The sequence below is a fragment of the Vespa velutina genome, chromosome 1, assembly GCF_912470025.1.
Source record: "Vespa velutina chromosome 1, iVesVel2.1, whole genome shotgun sequence".
Taxonomy (NCBI): Eukaryota; Metazoa; Arthropoda; class Insecta; order Hymenoptera; family Vespidae; genus Vespa; species Vespa velutina.
Genome location: NC_062188.1, coordinates 12,701,034 through 12,723,343, shown reverse-complemented (window position 1 = coordinate 12,723,343; position 22,310 = coordinate 12,701,034). Strand labels below are relative to the sequence as shown.

General features: G+C 26.5%; 3 protein-coding genes across 14 annotated transcripts in view; 2 read left to right on the top strand and 1 right to left on the bottom strand.

Annotated features, from left to right (window-relative positions):
* Nucleotides 1–284: 284 nt before the first annotated feature.
* Nucleotides 285–13,813, bottom strand: LOC124949445 (V-type proton ATPase 116 kDa subunit a 1). Of its 6 annotated transcripts, none has more exons than XM_047494449.1 (11): nucleotides 13,431–13,813; nucleotides 12,939–13,244; nucleotides 8,781–8,926; nucleotides 4,061–4,187; nucleotides 3,778–3,954; nucleotides 2,836–3,048; nucleotides 1,979–2,747; nucleotides 1,665–1,888; nucleotides 1,351–1,564; nucleotides 1,091–1,262; nucleotides 285–957 (listed from the first exon to the last, which is right to left on the bottom strand). In XM_047494449.1, exons 1-11 carry the CDS (start codon nucleotides 13,545–13,547, stop codon nucleotides 855–857), a joined length of 2,568 nt encoding a protein of 855 aa, XP_047350405.1. In that variant the 5' UTR covers nucleotides 13,548–13,813; the 3' UTR covers nucleotides 285–854. The 6 variants fall into 6 exon arrangements, with proteins under 6 accessions (XP_047350405.1, XP_047350416.1, XP_047350434.1 ...); XM_047494460.1 differs by having other exon boundaries at nucleotides 8,781–8,893; XM_047494478.1 differs by having other exon boundaries at nucleotides 8,781–8,866.
* A 322-nt stretch (nucleotides 13,814–14,135) lies between these two features.
* LOC124949471 (ATPase H(+)-transporting accessory protein 2) lies at nucleotides 14,136–19,443 on the top strand. 6 transcript variants are annotated; one of them, XM_047494559.1, is made up of 10 exons: nucleotides 14,136–14,295; nucleotides 14,418–14,545; nucleotides 14,618–14,848; nucleotides 15,027–15,341; nucleotides 15,426–15,512; nucleotides 15,816–15,893; nucleotides 17,030–17,239; nucleotides 18,034–18,234; nucleotides 19,066–19,171; nucleotides 19,331–19,443. In XM_047494559.1, exons 1-10 carry the CDS (start codon nucleotides 14,232–14,234, stop codon nucleotides 19,408–19,410), a joined length of 1,500 nt encoding a protein of 499 aa, XP_047350515.1. In that variant the 5' UTR covers nucleotides 14,136–14,231; the 3' UTR covers nucleotides 19,411–19,443. The 6 variants fall into 6 exon arrangements, with proteins under 6 accessions (XP_047350515.1, XP_047350506.1, XP_047350524.1 ...); XM_047494550.1 differs by having other exon boundaries at nucleotides 18,034–18,243; XM_047494568.1 differs by lacking the exon at nucleotides 15,816–15,893 and having other exon boundaries at nucleotides 18,034–18,243.
* Nucleotides 19,444–20,899: 1,456 nt separating this feature from the next.
* Nucleotides 20,900–22,310, top strand: part of LOC124949545 — a 67,350-nt gene continuing 65,939 nt past the window's right edge. Inside the window, exon 1 of one of the 2 annotated variants that reach the window (XM_047494802.1) lies at nucleotides 20,900–22,102. In XM_047494802.1, the coding sequence (XP_047350758.1) occupies nucleotides 22,024–22,102 (79 nt within the window). In that variant the 5' untranslated portion in view covers nucleotides 20,900–22,023. The remainder of the gene's footprint in view (nucleotides 22,103–22,310) is intronic. The other variant, XM_047494793.1, reaches the window with a different exon arrangement.

The window sequence follows — 22,310 nt, the reverse complement described above, 5'->3', positions numbered from 1 at the left end:
ACCCATCGGATAAAGTCTACCGCGCATGCGCTAATCTTGATGCAGATTTTTCTTCTCTTTTCATCCTCTTTCTTTTTTTTTTTTAACTTTACGCATCTATTACACTTTAACGCGATGAACGTATGAGAAATCCGTTTGTATTTATTTTTTTTTTCAATTTATCAGTTAAATTTTAACGTTTCTTAATTTAAATGTTTATATAAAAATGTTTATATAAAAAGTTGTGTTCGCTGAACGCAAGTGTTCAATGGGAGGCGATATGTCAAAGAAATTATGCCGCGAAATATGTATTTTGTAGCCTATTAATTATAGTTCATTACATACATTGTTTTGAAAGTTAAATACAACATACATTGGCAAATTTTTCACTAAAAGTACAATCTATTGTAAAATTAAATTATAACACACTGTGTTAAATTAATATCAGTTGCATGCTTTATGTTACGGAAGTTTTATTTAGTTTTTAAATTATGTGTATAGTTATGTAATATATATAATAAATATTTGTACAACAGCACGTTCTGATTTATTGATTCTATGTAACTCAATCACACAAAACATCTATAATAAGAGAGATATTATTGACATACTAATAATGTTTTCTGTCTATATTTAAATATAATATATTGTAAAATGTTTTTTCTTATTTTTTTATTCAATATTATTATCGTGCTTTTTGCTAAAGCACGTATTAATCAAATACACTATCAATGATAAACATTTACAAGTTATAGAAATTATTTGAAACAATAATTACATTACAAGTTTCTTTTATATATTGTTTTATAATCTGTGAATATAGACATTTGTTTTCTACGTCATTTATAGCGTTCTAATTATTTCAATTAAAGCCTTTAATCCTCGGTAGTCGATTGAGCGGCATCTAATATAATTTCAAATGAAAATGGTTGGAAACTATAACCCAAACCAGCATAGAACTTGCTCTGAAATTCCACCCTGTACAGAAAGAAATAATATACAATATTATTTTCTTCAAATATAAATATTATACTTTGTATATAATTTCTATTTAGAAAGTCATAAAAAAATATATTCATATTTATTTTATTCTAATATTATTTTGTCTTACCAATGGAGACGAAGAGTATGTAAGAAAGCTGAAAGTCCTTCCATCAGAACTAAAATACCAACTGTCAAAACAGCCCAAAATGCGAATACTGCCCAAAGAATAATACCACCAATCCAACCTTCTCTGGTTAATCCATTCCTCATTACCATTGACCATAATACTTCTGAGAGTTCTGTTAAAAATTTATGTTTGTATGTATATGTGCTAAAGATTTTTTATAAAAAATAAAAGAAGAAAATGTTATTTGTATCCCTACTTACGTGCATGAGCAAGAGATAAAGCCCACAAACGTAAATATGATGCAGTATGTGAGACACTACCAAGTACATATTCGATAGTATGAATGCCTTGGTGTATGAATACTTCAGCCATATCTTCTTGTTCTTCTTTATGATTACCTTGAACACCTGCTGTTGGTTGCACCGCACCGACATTACCATCTACGTCACCATTTTCGGCACCATGATTATTTAACTGCATTAAGTATAATGACAAATTGGTAATATTAAAATATATTAAGTACTTCACTTTGTTTATTACAATAGTTATGTATGCTATAGTTATGTATACATACTTGATAATGTTGTTTCTTTGCATTACGCATAAATGTAATTGGCTTAGCTAATAACATCCATGGAATGCAAATGACAGCTACAACAACTAAAAATTTCTGGAATCCATCTTGACCAGCATACATCCATTTGTCACAACCTTTCAATTGTACAGGTTTATTGAAGAGTACCATATTGATAAATGTAATTAATACTGATGGTGCGCAGTAAGGACTAGGACGAATTTCTATAAAAATAATAACGTAGTAATGTTTCTGTACATAAATATAAAAAAAGAAAGATTTATGTATTTATAATTATTTGTTAATAAGATTACCTGATGTTAAGGTTGCATGATACTTTATCCATTTAATAAACATGAGTACAACCATGTATAAGAAAAGTACTGTTAAAAATATAATCTGAGGAATAAATTCACAAGTAATATTTATCCTTTTCTTGAAGTACATATGATTCCATAGTCCAACAATGACACCAAACAACATATGTAATACACCAAAGATTATTGAAATCTTCATTTTATAGGAATTTAAGAATATAATTTTATTTTCGGCTAATTGCCATACAGGATCCAAACCAATTGGGTAAGGATTCTGTTCGTATTCCGTTGTATTTGGATTTAATTGCAGAGCTCTATTCGAATGGACGGTCGTGAAATTATAAGTGATATTCCAATGTGACCCGAAAATATTTAAAGATTTAGAAAATACATCGTTGTATATAAATCCTGTATACATCGAAAATAATCCCATTAAGAAAACAATGTATCTGCCACCAAAAAAGATATTCCATATTTCATTGTCAGATTTTTTAGCCGCTAATGGTTTTTCCTTTAACACCATCCATCCACCAAATAGAAACATAATCAATCCATGTCCAAGATCACCAAACATGACAGCGAATAAGAATGGGAAAGTAATTATCGTATATGGCGCAGGATTCATTTCTCTGTAGGATGCAACTCCATATGCATCAATCAAAGCTTGAAAACCTTTAGTAAATTTATTTGTACGATTGTAAGTCGGTGGATCTTCGAATGTTTCCATACGATTTAGGATAGGAGATACAGAACTACCGCTACGTTCCTATAAAATACATTTTTTTTATATAAATAATAATAAATAATATATTTAGATAAATGTAATAATAAATATAATAGAAAAGTGATGTTACCGTTCCACGACGCAAGGCAAGTTGAATCGTCTCGATATCTAATACAGGTACCCAACATTCCGCTATCAAACATTTTTGAGTGACATCTAAATTGAATAAATTTAATGTATGATAAATAGCTTTTATTTTCCGAACTTTGACAAACCAATTTTTGATATTTTTCGCTGCAGCTACTAAGACACGATGACGATGATCTTGAGTTTGACCAAGTACCTATAAAGATTTTCTTATCTTTTAGAAACATGAACAGATAAAAATGAAACAAAAAATATATATATATACATATATAAATTATATTTATATAATATATTTTTTATTTTATTATTCTTATTTGTTCTAATATATATAGAATGTTCAAGAATAAATGAGAAATAGTTTAGGGACGACTTTAACACATCAAAACAATAAAAAAAAATTATATAAACATATATCCTATTTGACTTTATTTTCGAGTTATGAGTAGTAAAGCAATCGAATATTTTGTATCATAATAAGTTTTTTGTTAAATGGACGTAGTGTCATTGTATTTTAGCCGAATTTTTAGAGGTGAAATCACCCCTAAAATATTTTCCATTTAATATGGGATACTACGTGTATGTGTGTATATATATATATATATCCTTTTTTGGATCATATATACAGAATGAGACTTTTATATTGAGACGCTTAAATATCTTGAAAACAACGGATTATTGAAAAAAAAGTTTGAAACAAAAGTTCTTTGATTTTGATTTTTTAACCTTATTTTTTTCTGTTTCAAGATCATTTCAAGATCAAACTTATTTTGTACGAGAAAACGAACAGCTTTTATTTGAAACATTTAAACAAATAATTTTTTTTTTCAAAAATGTGTTGTTTTTCCTTAGTTATTATATTTAGATATCTCAATTTAAAAAATTTATCTAATGTTCGACCTAACTCTCTCGCATTACAAATATTTACCGTATTTAAGTCTTCAATACGTGTCATTACTCCCATAGCCATTTCCCGTCGATCGGCTGGTGCTTCAGGACAGGGGTACAAAGTTGCCCTAAAACCTTCGCAAATTTTTTTAACTCGTGTCTTTAATTGATCACCTTGGAAGAATATAATAAACACCGATTTAAAAACTTGGTCTCCCTAAAAAATAAAAAAAAAAAAAAATAAAAAAAAAATAAAAAAAAAAATCAAGAGTAATAAGATTTACTATTAGTCTACATAAAAATTATCCATTTTTATTACATACTGTTGAAGGATCTTCCAAGGGTGTTTCAATCTCAGCTTGACGTAAAAATACATTTCCACGACATGCACGCCATAGCATGCGTTCGAATGCAGGAATGCGTTCACGTAGTATAACTCCAGCAACGAAACTATGAAATACGCATGAAAATTAATATTAATTTAAAAGAAACTTTTTTTTAATATAATAATCCTAAAGTTAATTCTTATTTATATATTATTTATTTTTATGTAAGTATATCTGACGCTAATTAAAACTATAACGTACGGAATCAGAGCTATATATTGAATTATGCAACAAATTATTTGTAATGTATATGTAATTATATACATTACAAAACACATATACATATACATATACATATACATATACATATACATATACATATACATATACATATACATATACATATACACATACATATACATATACATATACATATATATATATATATATATATATATATATAAAAACATGTTGCAATATTATTTAATGTAAGCTTCATAGTTGAAATTAATAGTACACACCAACAATATTGGTGTCATGTAATTTTCAATCTGTATCGACTTATATATAATTTGCAATATAAGTGAAGACAATAGATAAATAATCTTATCTTTATCTATTCACATATGAATATATTAATGCAAAAAATTAAAAACCTTGACTTCTATATTTATATTTAGAAGTTTCAAATTTGTTTTCATTGAATGATGATCTCTGCAGCCATGGTTATACACATATCTATTTGTAAATTATTTATTTAAACATATACAGCCCTAATTAAAAAAAAAACTCTCTCAATAACACAGCAAAATATCTTAAACAGCATACATAGTCACTCCAAAAGTATTACTTTGTACGAAGGTAACAATGTATATACTTAGTTATCAAAAAACTTACAATAATACCGGTGCAACCATTCCCAGGGGCTTCGATACTGTTTAAAATTTGTTTATGTGTGAGTATATATATATACAGGTGTTCATAGCATTAACAAATTTGATTAAATGCGCGTTATATAATAATTGAATTAATGAAATCTATGGTATAAAATGATTAAAATATATTTATATGACATATTAAATACACTACGCGATCGATGTTATTATATATGTGTATATATATGTATACAATATGTACGATTAATCTTACACATGTTACAATTTTCGATTAAATACTTAAATCAAATGATAACTATCAACATTCTGTAAAATTGGAAAATATAAACAATCCTACTACTGCTGCATACAGTGAAAATATCAGATTAATATAATAAGTAGAACTCATTGTAGTGATTGAATATTGGTTTGTTAAATGATCATGCCATAAAATACCAATCAACATGTTAACAATTAATCAATTGAAAAATGCTACACTTACATTTTCTTTTACATTTCATTTAAGAGATTCATCTTCAGTAGAGGATCTATAAAATTAATAGAAAACTGTTCCTTTTTTATTGAAGGAATTCAAAATAAGTCTATTCCGAATATATATATATATATATATATATATATATATATATATATATATATATATATATATATATAAAATAAGAAATTAAAAAAGAAAAATTTATAACATTTTTATGTTAAACTTTCGCTTAATATAAAAGTAATTTAACTGATTTTTTTTTTAAATATCTAGAATATATATATATATAACTATCAATGAAATATACTTTTTTCATAGTAATTCAAGATGTTATAGATCTCAGAGTAAAATTAAAAGTGCAATATGCAATACCTGTTAATGGTAAGTTAGTAAGATATATTTCATTAAAAGCAGTGAATATAGATTTAAGGGAAGGAATAACTAGTTTTGGAGTACGTACCCCAGTTGGACAGGACCAAGAGCGGACTGGCGGGCGACATTATCGTCACTAATCAACGCACGTGTCATGGACTCGGTGGGGTTCAAGCCTGCGTGCTCTTGCTGACGATACAACAGACAAGACACAACCACATTAGCACACTAGACATGACCACAATGCTTCAATGCCATTTTGTAGTGTTGCATAGTTGTCTGACCTTCGCGTATAGATTTCATTAAAATATCTTTAACGATGCAAAATTCTATTATTTTCTTTTATTATAATTTGTTATACTTGACTATTTTGTCTATTAATAATGCAATTCTAATTAAAAACATTCGATATAGTTTGAAGATTTCTATTTGAGCATAATTTATATCATTTATATCATTTTGTTTTAATATTTTTTGATTTTTTTGTACATGTCACAGTTATAATTATTATGTATGATAAAAAATATTAAGTAGTAGTTATTTTTAGATCGTATAAAGATATTTTTATTTCGTTATAATTTTAGTATAAATATGAATTGCCAAATTAGTAATGCTGCATTACTTGAGAACTATTCAAACCCATGTTTTTTTTATACATGCCTTACAAAAAAGTATGTCAGTAAAATATGGCAATTCTTATTTAATGAATGATCTGTAAAAACCTGAAAGCAATTATTTTACTATAGTTTTAGTTTAGATAATATATGCAGAGATTTATGCAAAGATATTGTTAAATTAAAAAAGATGTTGGAAATATTAAACTAGATATATATATATGTTTAAATGTACCTTTCTCTACGTCTATGTTTTTAAACAAAAATATGGTGTGTGTATGTGAATATATGTATATATATGTATATATTTACACACGCATACATATACACACACACGCATGCACGCACGCACACGCGCGCGCGCGTTTATTACCCGTTTATATTTAAAAAAAATTTTAATATATGTAAATGTACAGTGAAATAATTTGTTTCCTATTTATAAAACATAAAAAAGAAAAAATAAAACTTACTTGATAAGATACTTAAAAAAAAAAGAAAGAAAGAAAAAAAAGAATTAAGAAAAAATAACAGATAGCTAAAGCAAAGCAAATTTATAAATGCATTGATTTTTATCTTTACAGAAGATTTTTATTTTTTCAAGAAGCAATTAAAAATTTTTCTAATTCATTTTTCAAATTTGATTTTTCCTTTTATTTCAAATATATCACTAATAATTGTAAAGATCAATGCATGCAATAGTAAAAAAGAAAGACATGCCCCACATAAATGCTATATGTTACAGAGAATATATTATACATACCCATGGCCACACCATCATCATTCACGTTATTTACATTATAAGTATATTATGATATGTGATATCTTTTTACATTAAATAACAAGATGAGTTTATGAAATCTGTGTTATACTTGACTATTTTGTCTATTAATTATTCGATTCTAATTAAAAATATTCGATACAGTTTGAAGATTTCTGTTTGAGCATAATTTATAGTTTACAGGTGATCAGTCAAACTGTATCAACTGTTATACAGTATGAACTTTAACAAACATTGCTAAATAATTTTATGACACACAATCTGTAGGAAATTAGCACGTCATCATTATTATAAATTTGGAAGTATACATAATATTGTTAAATAAAGCAAACAATCGCATTTGTTTTTAGAGAGCATATAATATTACCAAAGCACAGTTTTATTTTGCTTATATTCAATTAAATAATATGATATGTGAATAAAATTGTGCGCATATATGCATGTACACCTGAAAACTAATATTGAAAAGTAATTAAGATAGACGAAATACGATGTACTGTACTAAGGGATATTTTGTGAAAATATTAATTCTGAAATATTTATATATTATTATCATAATTGCATCAGTAAACTTGCTTTGGTAATTATAACATGAATGCTCTTCCTTATTGCAGTGGGATATTGGAGAACTACAGGCAGACATTGAGCAAAACAGTTTTGCAAACGCAAATAACGGTTGATAACAGCTTGCCTGAGGGGGCTCCTATAGTGTGCTCCTATGGTGTCTGCCGCAGTGTACAGGTGCTGTAACCACAGAACACACTGACGTATCGTGCCCTCTACTTATAACTAATTCTGTGTATGCAGTCTATTATTTGCATATGTAACAAAAGCTTCACAAATTCTTCAGCTTATCAGTTACATTATCAAATCTTATCCCTTGTTGCTAAAGAAACATAACAATTACGCAGTCCTGAATAATCCCATTATAATAAGACTTATGATTTTGATTTAATTGTATTCCTAACATTAAAACATAGTGACCGAGTACCATTAAAATTTACAGTGCAATCAGTGCAATTAGTGAAGTGTTTTAATACAAAATCTATAAGACATGCATAATGTACATAAAATGATTCTCGATCACTAAAACTTTGAATACAGAGTGCAGAAATTCTAATAAATGTGAACTTTTACACCAGTTTATTTTTATAAATAAGAATTACGAAAATCTTTAGATCTTCTAATATTTAATAGGCATTATTAAAATTTTAGTTGTATGTAGATATTTCAATTAAAAATACAATTTCAGTGAATAAATTTGCCTTTATTTTTTTTTTTTTCGAAATATCATTAGAAATATTACTACTTATTTTTATTAAATATTAATAAACTTTTTTGGTAAAAAATATAAAAATACGAATTAAAATGAATATTATTAAGTAAAAATTATAATGTAAGCAATTATAAGAAAATTTATATTTGTAGATTGATAAAAATAATAATTATTGTATATCACTTTTAACTGAGATGGAAGAAATATATTTTACATATATGGTGTGTAATAGGAATTGCAAAAAAAACTTTTAAAATATGAATTACTACACTCTGCATTACTCAGAAATACGTCACAATTGATTACCCGAGCTTGAGAGCCTGGCCGCCGGCGCGGAGGCCCTCTTCACCCAAGAGAGTGACTTGTTCTTCCTCACGACTTGGATCTGCCATCTGCGATACGACACCTCCATTCTCAGCCTGGCAACAGACACATGTCACCCCTCTCTTGCCCTATTTCCCAGTTGTTTATTTTGTTTCATGACAACTGAACTCACCCCTCATTATTATAACTCTTCATTGTCAATTTTATTATACATATTAAAAAATATTTTTCATTTTTTACAGATTGAGAATAAAACATTGTGCAACAGATATTAATCCATTACACAAAATGATTACAGTTATGTATCACGCATCAAGAACAATTGCAGATTGTCTCTATTTGTAAATATAAAAAATTTCATAAAGCATCTAGATACATGCTATACAGATATTAAATATAATGCATACAAATTGTGATTTGTGTATAATTTGTTAACTGTAAATACATATACTATAGAAAAATAGTATTTTTTTATATTTATGCAAAAAGTTTAGAAAGCCAAAGGAAATAAAAGTAGAGATTTTAATTTAAAGGAAGGTTATTAAATATTTAAAAAAGAATATACAGGGTGATTCATTTTAATCTATAAATGCAATTATCTTTCTGAACTTTTGTTATTTGAAAAATGTTTCAATTTAATGTTATTAGTCTTTTTGTAGATTAACTATGCTTTTTTAAATGGATTCATGTACTTTTTAATACATTAGTCAATGCAGTTCAATATTCTTTGTAAAAAAAGTATTAACCCATATAAGTAATAAATTGTTAGTTTGGGAGGTATTTTAATTTCAATATTGTTAAGAAATCATCATTCTTTTATTAAAATGTTAGACAATGTTGTTAAACAAAGTTAACATTCATAAGAAAATTATAAAAATAATTTCTTCTTGAAATAGAACAAATTCAATTGGAAACATTGTGCAAATATAAAATATTTGGGAAGATAATTGCATTTATAGATTGAAATGAGTGACCCTATGTAACTAATTTCTACTGGAAGTTAATATAAATTTTTAAAAATACAATAATAAAATTGATTAGATATAGTTATGTATTTATATTAATATTTTCAAATATACGATTGTGTAGAATATACTCATAAAATATGTATGTAATATTATATAAGCTTTAAAAGATTTTGACAATGAAGAAAATAAAAAATTAAAAATGTACATAATATGAATAATTTAAGAACTTATGAAAATATATTTTAATGTTATAATTATTAGAATTATAACATGCATAGAACTTGCATTATACAATACTTACAATTTAGAATATTCATGCAATATTTTTTTTTTGACAGACATAAAATCACAGACATCACATGATAAGCATTCATGAGATATTGCATGTGCAATATATTAACAATTTTCTTTTATTAATTGTTCTCTTAACATATCAACTTCCATGCAGTAAATTATCACTATTGTATGTGAAAACTATCGGTACATTACAAACAAATATACTATAAAAATTATTTTAGATATTGATTTATTATGAATTAAATTATTTATTACAAATAATTAATTTTTTCCTTTTAAGAATATATTATCAATGGTAAAGAGAACTTTATCCGATATAATGTAAAATTTTATAATCAGAATTAGAAGCAGCAATATGATTATGGAAGCATAAAATAATTAAATGGAAAAAGAATAAGAGAAAAAGAGAAAGAAAGGGCAGGGATGGCTATAAAAAGGAAAAGATCAAAACACCTTGTCAGGTGACATTAACATTTTTAGTAACATTTTTATGTGATGATTGAATTGTTATGTTAAATAAAGATTTATTTAGTACTGTGAATATAAATTTGTATGCAACATATATTCTACAGCTACATTATATTACTTGAACAAGTATGTGCACATACTAAAATAATGAAATTACACAACATAAGTACAATTACAAATTGAGACATTAACAAAAAGAATATTTTAATTCCAAATCATATTTTCTAAATTGATTATGCATCTTGAATTAATTCTTAGCACAAATGTGCATTATATAAATGTATTTTTTCAATTAATAATTCTCTTGTGTGTAAATGTACAATATATATAAAATATATATAAATGCAAAATGTTATTGATGCATGTAGATAAAATCATATCTATTCATTATATGCCTATATCAGACATATACATCTTTAAAAATAATGAATTCTTTTTAAATAATTTTTAACCATATTCGGGAAAGAAAACAATAATTATATAGGAACTTTGGGAAGTAGGGCATAATAAGTGACATGTGTCTTTTGCGATTCTGCAACTTGGTTAGTTGGCAATAGTAACACATTACATGTCCTAAAATCACTCAATAGTATTATTAGTAACACAAAACGAAAACATTATAATATAAAGAAGATCCGACTTTTTTAAAATTATTATTAACGTTAGTATAATCTTTAATATTCTTAATTTATAAAATGAATATATATATATGTATATATATATATATAAATATATATATGAATATATGTATATATGTATATATATAAATATATATATGAATATATGTATATATGTATATATATATATATATATATATATATATATATATATATATATATATATATATATATATATATATATATATATATATATATATATATATATTCACATATACAACATATATATTGGCTTTAAATTAAACTTTTTAAGCATTTATAAATATTGCATCGCGTAATTATTACATTATTTAAAAATTTTACATGCATCATAGTTGTTCTCATACCCATATTCACAGATTGCTCATTAAATTTGCTTTTGAGAAATTATAAATTGAAATTTCTATTTAAATGCTTCATTAAAGAAATTAAGGCACACTATCCACAACATAAATTATTAGTTTACTGAATAGTGCAAAAAGATAAATATCTGCAAAGTTCAAAGCATTTTTTTACACGCCTTAAATATTGATTTAAAACATTAAAATAAATAAATAAATAAATAAATAAATAAATAAATAAATAAATAAATAAATAGAATAAAATAAGAAAAAAAAAACAAAAGAAAAACATATATTCAACATTAAGAAATTACCAATACAATAACAAGCAAAACTTTTATATAATAAAATATAAAGATTAAATTTCATTTGTATTCATTATACTATAAGAAATTGTTTTTTTTTATAATAATTTCAGTCTTAGAAATGAAAAATAGAAACAAAAAAAGTTCAAAAATATGCATATATATATATATGGAAAGAGAAACAGAAAGATAAGAAAAGAGAGTAGAAATAGACAAAATGAATGAGTTAGTTTGAATTTATATCCAGATTTTTTTTCATGTGCATTTATATGTTTACAAAATCTGTAAATATTTATATATCATTTAATTCTATCCCCAATATATGAATTTTTCTTCAACTATTAGATATTTATTTTTTCTAATCATATCTTTTACCAAATAAAAAATTATTCTTTTGTTAAGATTAAATTTTCCTATAAAATTTATATAAAATATAACATCGTCATTATTATTGTCATGATGATTATTATTGTTAAAAGTCATTATATTATTATTTATATATATAACATATATGTATATCTCTTTTATATCATAATTATTATTAATATTATTATCAATATTTTAAATTGATTTAAACACTAAAAGATAAATAATTTATTCGCATCATTAATTAGTTTCTATAGAATTTTTATACAATTTTTATATATATTATTTATATTCCCATTTTATATTTCAAAAATATGGTACAATGACAAAAACAATGACAATATAATACGGTATAGTTAACAATTGAGGCACCCATTTTCAATGTATCACCCACACAAAATTGCCAAACATAACATGTCAGCTTTGTAATTTGAAATACTCTTATTTATTATCCAATAATGTTTCATTTAATAAAACTTTATATTTATATAATGAAATTGTAAAAATGTGAAGTAAGAAATTCTTATGGGACACATTTTTTTTATTGAATTATATTATTTATTGGATCAGAAATAAGAAAATCCATATAATTATCACATCAGTGACAAACACGCAAATATAATTTTACTACTTTCAATGATTAGGCTCCCAATTTCCAATTGCATTTGTAAAAATATAGCATCATTACACACACAGTTATATGTTAATAGCATAAACAAAATGGTTAAATAATTCTTACCTCGTCAAAGAAGACTTGAGTTTTTCTTAATATATGCTTTAGCTCAGTCAATTCTAAGAAATTACGTTTCAGAGCTTCAGCATTTTGATTGACTTCCCGCAGCTCATTCTCCAACTTTTCAAATGTAGCTTCTAGATCGATCATCTCACGAGGTTGTGGAGCTTCAGGATTTTCACCAGTATCAAGCATTGGTATTTCATCCTTTTTGATTTCCTTTTCAAGATAACGTAATTTTCGTTCCATTTCATCGCAACGACGTACTTCATTAACGAATTTTCGTTGAAATGCGTTAACATCTGGATTAAGCTATATTAAAATATAAATTAGAGAGAGAGAGAGAGAGAGAGAGAGAGAGAAAAGAGAGAGAAAGAAAGTACAATTGGAATGTATTAAGTTCATAAGAGATCTATATATATTAAAATTTGAAATAGATGTAATACATGTATATACCGAAATAAAAAGATATTCGTAGAAAGATAATGAAAAACTTACATCTCGAAATTGGACAAGGCCAAGTTCGCCGAGTTCGGAGACACAAGCGTAGGCAGCTTCGCTTTGTAAAAAGAGTTGACACAAGGTCATTTCTTCGCTTCGAAAAAGTGAACCCATCTTAAAAGATGGAGAATTTACTATTAGGATGAAAAATTGTTTCAGCTATACTCGTGTTCGTAAGAAAGAAAACTCTACGAAGCGAACTCAACGAAATTCAAAGATAATGTGAGTTAACGTGAATAACCACACAATATATAATACGAACGTAAGATATTAACGATCAATACCGTAACATCACGAGATTTGAACTATTTTACACAATCATACATCGAAAGTCACGAGTTCTATACGTGCCACACTTGCGACAAGTTCACACCCAATGATCATACAACGCTCTTTGTCTAGCGGCAGTTTCTAGAATTACTTTCGTTAAATCGATAATATTGATATCTAGTCGACAAATAAAATAGCTACACGTTTATAATTTCTACAATTTTATTCATTTACTTTTCTTCTTCTTCTTCTTAAGTTTTAGATAAGAAAAGTAAATATTAATGAATATCTCGTTTGTATATACTTTACATGTAACATTTTGTTTTTATACACTTTAAATATAAATCTTAAATCTAGTTTTATCATTTATTGGTAATATAGGGCCCATCGTGTATCGTCTTTTTGTATATTAGATATTTAATGATAATATAGAAGTCGCTTTCTACGCTTTCTAATATGTGTCATATGATCATATAGTAAGGATCGATCGCAATATCGGGGGAGTGTCTTTTACATCGTTTTATTTAAATGAAAATATTAAAAGAAAAGATGTTGAATTTATTTATCTGTTTTGTATTCACTTTGGCTGGAGGTAAGTATAACGAGTGAATATTAATATGTTTTGATATTAATACTTAAAAGTCAATACCTCTGCTATTTAGAGTATATATAAATGTGTAAAATAATAATTATTTATTTTATTTTGAATTGCAGTTTATGCCAATGGTGAATTTGTTGTACTTCATAGTCCAGATAGTGTATCTTTTCATGGAAATGAAAAGATCTTACAAAGCTTACTGAAAGAAATTTTTACAGCTTCCTTGGGTTTCACCATTAAACAAGTACATTTTTATAGTTTAATCATTGTTACAAATGTTATTTTATTTTATATATTTTAATGGTTATTATTGTAGAAAGGAACTTGGGAAGGTATTTCTATCAGAGATCCATTTTCATTACCAGAAGCTATCGTTAGTATTGCGGTAGAAGGAGTTGATAAATTAGATGTGCCAAATGGAAAAAAGTTTCAATTAAATGACGATGAAATTGAAGAAACAACGTGGCAAGCAATTAGTGGGCGACTTGCAGAAAGAGATAATGATAACACATTAGTCAGAATTTATCTAGGAGATGGTCTTGATGCTGTAAGTTATTAATTAAAATCGAAGTAATATTTAAGATATATTAACAATTACTTAATTATTTAATGGATTAATTTACTTAATTAATTAAGCTTACATTAAATATTTTAATTAGATTATTTTAATTCATTAATAGATTAATTAGATTAAATATTTTTTCTAAATATTTACAATGATATAGCTTGGACAATCTGCACTTGGTGAGTTGAAACCAGTCCCGATAGATGAGTCATCTTTAAAAGCACTGCGTTTAACAAATGAAGAAGACCAAAAATTTCTTGAAGAGATACAATTACTTCATGCAATTGCAAAGAAAGTACCTACAGCAATTAAAGCAGATGACAAACCAGATGTTTACTGGTTGGTAGTCTCAGGATTACGTCCTGTACTTGATTTACATGGGAAAAACTCAACAGCTGCTAAGGAAGCTCTTCTTCTCTTGAATAATGCTTTTAATGGTATTAGTGAGGCATTTACGAAGGCTTATGATGACAAAGTTTGTAGAATAATTTTGATTATGATATCAAATTTCTACTTTTTTCTTAATACAATTTAATTTAAAATTTTCTTTCCAACGTAGGTTGTAATCACAGCGTTTACAAATGATGCAAGCCTAGTACGTCATACTCGTTCCATTTCTTCTGATAGGCAACGTAGAGAAGCACAGGTTAGTCTTTTCTCTTATAAAATATAATCTACAAGCTATTATAGTGCGTCATCTATGATTATGTATGAGAGATACATACAAAATGTTTAAAAATAAGATATTTATAACAAATGTTTAGAATAGCCATTATTACTGTGTATACATATGTAAGGAACATAATGAAATAAAATTAGGACAAGCTACGTTTAAATCCGGCTATGTTTAATTGCATTCAAGCAATTTGGATAAGAGTTAAAAGGAATGAACTATAAGGGTTAACAAATTATTTCCATTATATTTGATTAACGAATATGTCTTTTATAGGATGATAGGCATAAAAACGTAGTATCCATGGTGGAATCCAGTAATACAGAATTTAATAGTAATAACATTATTAAAAAGGTATCATTAAATTGTTGCATGAAATATTTTATCAAAAATGGGAAGATCTAATTAGATATAGTCTTATGCATGATTTTATTTAACATGTGATTGAATTATGCAATATAATCTTCACAACATTATGATTAATGAAAGATACCAGACGTTATCAAATGATTGAACATTATACACAAATACAACATACATGCGTATGTATGTGTACGTGCATGTGTGACTTAACCATACCACTTACTCTTTTTCACCTTCAACTGCAAATAAAAGATGATAAACAATTTATACATTGCTTACAAAGGTATTTGTTTTTTTGCGATAATTTTACATAAAGATCGACAAAATTATGACAAATTACTTTGTTTTATAATTTATGCAAATTGAAAATAATATGACAACCACAATAAAAATTGTGCTATCAAAAAATTGACAAATTAGAAAACATAGAATAACTTTGGTAGAATTTACATAATTAATAAATTTGTTCTTCTGTGCTAATATTTTTCTGATAATAGAATTCTTATTTTTTTTATACTATTTCTTTGAAAATAATTCATTGAAATTTCTGTTATATTGTATATATATATACATATATACATACATATATATATATATATATATATATATATATGTATATATATGTATATATATATTGTAATTATCAATATATGACTTAATTGTTATTTCAAGATTTTTTATATACAAAAAAGAGTACAATGAATAATTCTGAAGAGCAATTTATGTAGTATTATACAGGATGAGTATCTAATTTCACGATCTTGATTATTTTTGTTGTATATACAGTTATTGTTAATGAATAATAATTAGCATGAGTACAATTACTGTATATACAATAGATATAATCAAAGATATGAAATTAATCAATCTATCCTGTATATTCACAGTAGTTGTCATTGAAAATTAACGTTACAATAAAATAATATTTCTACATGAGTAAACAAAGATCAATAATGACAGGTATTTTTAATCTAATCAATTGGAGTAACAAATTCCTGTGTTTATTACATATAATGAATAGCACATCCGAAATTAACAATTAAATATATACAACTACTGTGATTCTTCTAATTGGATTAAATTATTACTCTATGTTTAGTTTTGCTTAATAACAACATGTATTATAGCAAGCTGACCAAGAAGAAGAAAACAGAAATATAAGTGATGAAGAAAACATAGAGATTAATATTCATAGTACTAGCGAAATCAACAGTGATGTCAGCAGTACCACTGAATATAGCGACACCAATGCTGATAGTGGAAGTACTGAAAAGTCTGAACAAGACTTAGCTAAAATGGAAAATAAAATAAATACTAACACAAAAAGTGTAGGACAGGTATCACATACACATGCATTCTATGATTTTGTGCCTGCAAACTTTAAAAAATTAGCATTTAAGTTTAAAGAAGGTGACATAAGACATAAACGTTTACACTTGCTCAAATTAAAAAAATACTATTATATTTAGCCTTTTTAGTATAAAAATTTTGTTATACACATTTTTCTTTTATGAATACTAATTTTTTATACAATTTTTTATATTGGAAAGTAATCGAATAGACCCTAAAATAGAGATTTAACAAATGCTTCGTATATTTTATTTGCATTAAATTTTTACAATTAATTTAGTTAATTAAACTCAACTTTGTGCTTCTATTATAAATCCATTATGCATTGCTTGGTAATCTTTATAATATTATATAGAATAAACTATCTAATTTTCTGATCTTGATTACTTTTACTAATTTTATTATTACTAAAAAATGTTACGAATAAAAGTTAAAGTTTATAAGTAGAAAAGTGTTATAAAATAAATATAATCAAGATCATAAAGTTAGTCTGTCTATCCTGTATATATTCACAGTAGTTGTCATTACAAGTTTATATCAGTACCGAACAATATTTATACACAGCAAAGAAACGTCAATAACAATAGACACTCATAATTTGATTAACTGCAGTAACACACTTTTGAATTGAATTTGAATGGTTATTTTTATTAATGAATGGTTATTTTTTATAGCACAAATTGCATTGAAATTAACAATTACCTATATACAGCTACTGTGATTTTCCTAACATTAGATTGAATTACATGAATTTTACATTAGCAAAAAACATGTATTATAGCCAGCTGATCAAGAGGACAAAAGTAGAAATATAAACGAAGAAGAAAACATAAATATTAGTATTCATAGTGCTAGCAAAATTAATACTAATATCAGCAGCACCACTGAATATAATGATGTCAATACTAATAGTGGAAATACTGAAAAGTCTGATCAAGAATTAACTAATACGGAAAATCAAATAAATATTAACACAAATAATGTAAGACAGGTATCACATACACATGCATTCTACGATTTTGTGTCTGCAAACTTTAAAAAATTAGTATTTCAGTTAAAAAAGTGACATAAGACATATATAAACATTTTCATTTGTTCAAATTAAGGAATACAACTTATATTTAATCTTTTTAATATAAAAATATTGTTATATATACCTTTATTTTTTATTTATTAATTATTTGTACATGTTGCAAAAAATAGTTAAGTAGACCCATCCATTTATATATAAAATATGATTAGCCAATTCCTTATATGTAAAAATTCTATTAAATTTATTACAATAGTTTTACATAAGCTTTGCTATTTTATTATGTGATTTATGCATGAAGTTTGCAAGATTGTACATTATTTGCTTGAATGCATGATTTTATAGGGACAATGTTGTAATAATCAACGAACGAATTTGATAAAATATTATTACTACGAATAGTTATTAAACAAAGATGAGAATAATAGAGAATAAAATTATTAGATTATTGTTTTATTTTATTCTTTGTATAAAAAAATTGTTTTTAATATAAATATAGCTATATTTTATTTTAAGAATAATATGCTTTGATACATGTATGCTCTATAAATGATAGTCTTCATAGATATAGAATATATGTATATATATGTATATTATATATATATATATATATATATATATATATATATATATATATATATATATATATATTATATATATATATTATATATATACATATATATATATGTATGTATGTATGTATTCATATTTATTGATTTATTTATAATGTATTTTACACAATCTAAAGAAAAAGTATAAAACATTGATTTTTATTTGTTTCAGGATGAATGGAACCATGCTAAATATTATACTTACAATTATCCAGTTATATTTAATATCTTTTTATGGTTTGGAGTAGTCTTCGTATTCTCTCTTCTTGCTATTTGCAGTATGTATAACATATAAATAATAATAATTATATATTAAAATAGATAATACTTATATATGTATATATATATACTAAATTTATATATATTATATATATATATATATATATATATATATATATATATATATACATACACATACATATATATTTGTTTGATAGTTGCAATCGCGGACATGGACCCAGGTCGTGACTCTATTATATACAGAATGACGTCGAATCGTATGAAAAAGGATAATTAATTGTGAATACATAAGCAAGTAGGTATTCAAAAATAAAATACGCTAAATATTATAATAAATGTTGCTTTCCTTAGAAACAAAAAGATTTAATTGAAATGTGAAGAATGTAAATAATAATATATCTATGTTTATACATTTCCAAATGTATTAGATGGAATATTAAAAGGGGAATACATCTGAATGTTTTGTATTGTTTATAAATAAACGAAATTTTTAGAAAAAAGTAATTCTGAGCATTCAGGTGTTCCCATTTAAACGCAACTAAGCATTCAGGTGTTCCCATTTAAACACTTCATCTTATGTACATACATTAAATGTGTATAATCTAATATTACCTAAAGATAATAGATTACTTTATATAACAATAACTAGATTACTTTATATAAAAAATTGTTTATTAAGTAAAGATAATTTATAAATGGTAATAGTAATTGAGTATAAACAATAATTGAAATGTAAATTTATCTTATTTTGAGGATACACAATGCTAAATGTGTATGAATATAAATATATATATATATATGCGAGAAAAAGAAGTAATATTTAAGGCTATAACATTGACCGATTCTAATATTAAATCCAATCCTGTATAAATAATTTTTTAATTTTTTATTTTGGAGTTAAATTAAATTTTATCATTTAAAAAAATCCTTATAAATAGCAACTGAAATTGCATAAAGAGAATTATAATAAATGTATATGGTTTTTATAATTACAAATCCATTATATATAACTTAATATAAGTTGAGGAGTACAGTAAACACAATATACAGTCGAAGAATAGAATAAAATAGAGAACATAAATCATTCACATACTGCTCGATATTTATAAATAGAGAGAAATAATAAGGGAACGATTGGACTATTTATAAAGTTTATTTCGTATTGTCAAAAATTACAGGATTAGTTTATTAACAACAAAATTATCATTTAGATTTTTGATATCAAAATTAACAAGACATTTATCCGTTTCCAAGTATGAACAAACTAAAAGTACAAAAAGAAAAATGTAAAAAAAGAAAAGAAAATCAAATAATAACTGACGAACATAATTAGCCGCGTTGCAATCGGAAGTGTACGTCGAGTGACGTTTGTTCCTTGTTCCGTTTGTCGCGAGATGGCGAAGGTGAAGGGGGAAGGGAAGAAGGAAGGAGAACATAGAATCCGAACGCAAAGAGCCGGTCGAAGGCCCGCACACTGGGCCACACGCGAGTCGCAGGTGTGCTCGGAACTACCTTCGTTTTCCCCCACTCTTTTCCACTGTATACACACTCTCTTTCCCTTCCCGGCGGCTCCTAGACGTCTCTCTCTTTTCTGTAGATCGTAACCGCTGACATACACCTGTCGCACGTCTTAGTCGACACACGTAAGTTTTGCGCGCGCGAGTGCTGCGCTCTTCTTTTAATTTTTAACTTTACTAACGTGTTTAAACATACATACATATATATACATACATATTTATATGTATATATATATATATATATATATATATACATACATACATACATACATACATACATACATACATACATACATATATAGTTAACTCGCATCGCATATTATAAAAACCGGAAAGAATCGAGAATTAAGGGACATGACGGTTTTCGATCCTTAACGGTATTTCGAAGGGTCTCTTTTATTTTTCATAATGAGAAAAAAAACGATATTTTCCATTTCTAGTGAACGTAACGATTGAACGAAGATATTTGTTAAGTGTAAAATTGTGAAGAAGAAGAAGAAAAAGAAGAAGAGGAAGGAGGTGCGCGCGCTTACGAGCGCGAGAATATCGAAGGACCTCGACTTGGGTACGGAAGGCGGTACAAAAAAGCAAGTTTACCGCGATACCGTGCCGAAGGTGACTGAGAGAAGTGTTCTTGAAACGAAATAAACCTCTTTCCCTGTCTCACATACACACACACACATAAACACACGCACGCACACACACACACATATATACTTCTCCCTCTTTTCTTTCGGCTCAGCAATGAAAGGATACCGTATGTTTGGTAGAAAGAAAAGCGAAAAAATATTCTCATCGTAAACGATCGATCGCGCAGTTTGATCGAACATTTTTCAAAAAATCGACCATGCCTTTGCCTCTCCCGCGTAACGCGAATTCGTCGACGAGAAAACGTTCGCGACGTAGAAGTTTATCTGCGAGGCGCCTCAGCTTCGCGGAGGATCGTGAGGAAGGATAAAAAAAAAATTGAAACAATCCTTATAGAATAAAATATCTTACAACATTAGCCTTTGAGGGACTATTCTCAAAGTACGAAGGAATAGTGGATGATTTATTTATTATCAAACGAACGCTTTTTTCCAATATAGAGTTTGGCCGGGTGTTAATTTTTTAAAGGAGAAAAAGAAGAGGAAGAAGAAGAGGAAGAAGAAGAAGAAGAAGAAGAGGAAGAAGAAGAAGAAGAAGAAGAAGAGGAAGAAGAAGAAGAAGAGGAGGTGTGTGGAGGTTAGCGGCTTGCAAGACTGAATAACCGTGGACCGAACCGGTCGGTTCCATTCGGTCCTGTTCAGTCGTTTCGTCAACGACGAAGAAGAAGGAGAGGGAGAGGGAAAAAAAGAAGAAGAAGAAGAAGAAAAAGAAGAAAAAGAAGAACGATGAGCGTTAGGATCGTCGTAAGCGTGACGGAAATCGCGGAAATGAACCCCAAGGATCGTTACGTCGTCGAAGGGATCGGTGAGTGTGTTTACTACTCGGCTAGTAGGTAAAACTTGCTCTCAGCCTCTAACTTCTCCCTACTCTTTCTCTATCTTTCTGTCTCTCTTACTCCTTCTAGCCCTCTTTCGCTTCGCGTTCCCTCTCTCTTTCTGCATCTCTCTCTCTCTCTCTCTCTCTGTCTCTCTCTATATTTCTTTTTTTCTCTCTTTCTCTCTCTCTCTCTCTC

Excerpts from the sequence above, each read along its gene's own strand:
- LOC124949471 (XM_047494550.1), top strand. The coding sequence starts at position 14,232 with ATGAAAATATTAAAAGAAAAGATGTTGAATTTATTTATCTGTTTTGTA. Across the intron at positions 14,546-14,617 it reads TGGGTTTCACCATTAAACAA|AAAGGAACTTGGGAAGGTAT; the intron begins GTACATTTTTAT and ends TTATTATTGTAG. Across the intron at positions 14,849-15,026 it reads TAGGAGATGGTCTTGATGCT|CTTGGACAATCTGCACTTGG; the intron begins GTAAGTTATTAA and ends ACAATGATATAG.
- LOC124949445 (XM_047494449.1), bottom strand. The coding sequence starts at position 13,547 with ATGGGTTCACTTTTTCGAAGCGAAGAAATGACCTTGTGTCAACTCTTT. Across the intron at positions 8,927-12,938 it reads CTCAAGTCTTCTTTGACGAG|GGCAAGAGAGGGGTGACATG; the intron begins GTAAGAATTATT and ends ACTGGGAAATAG. Across the intron at positions 2,748-2,835 it reads TTGCCTTGCGTCGTGGAACG|GAACGTAGCGGTAGTTCTGT; the intron begins GTAACATCACTT and ends TGTATTTTATAG.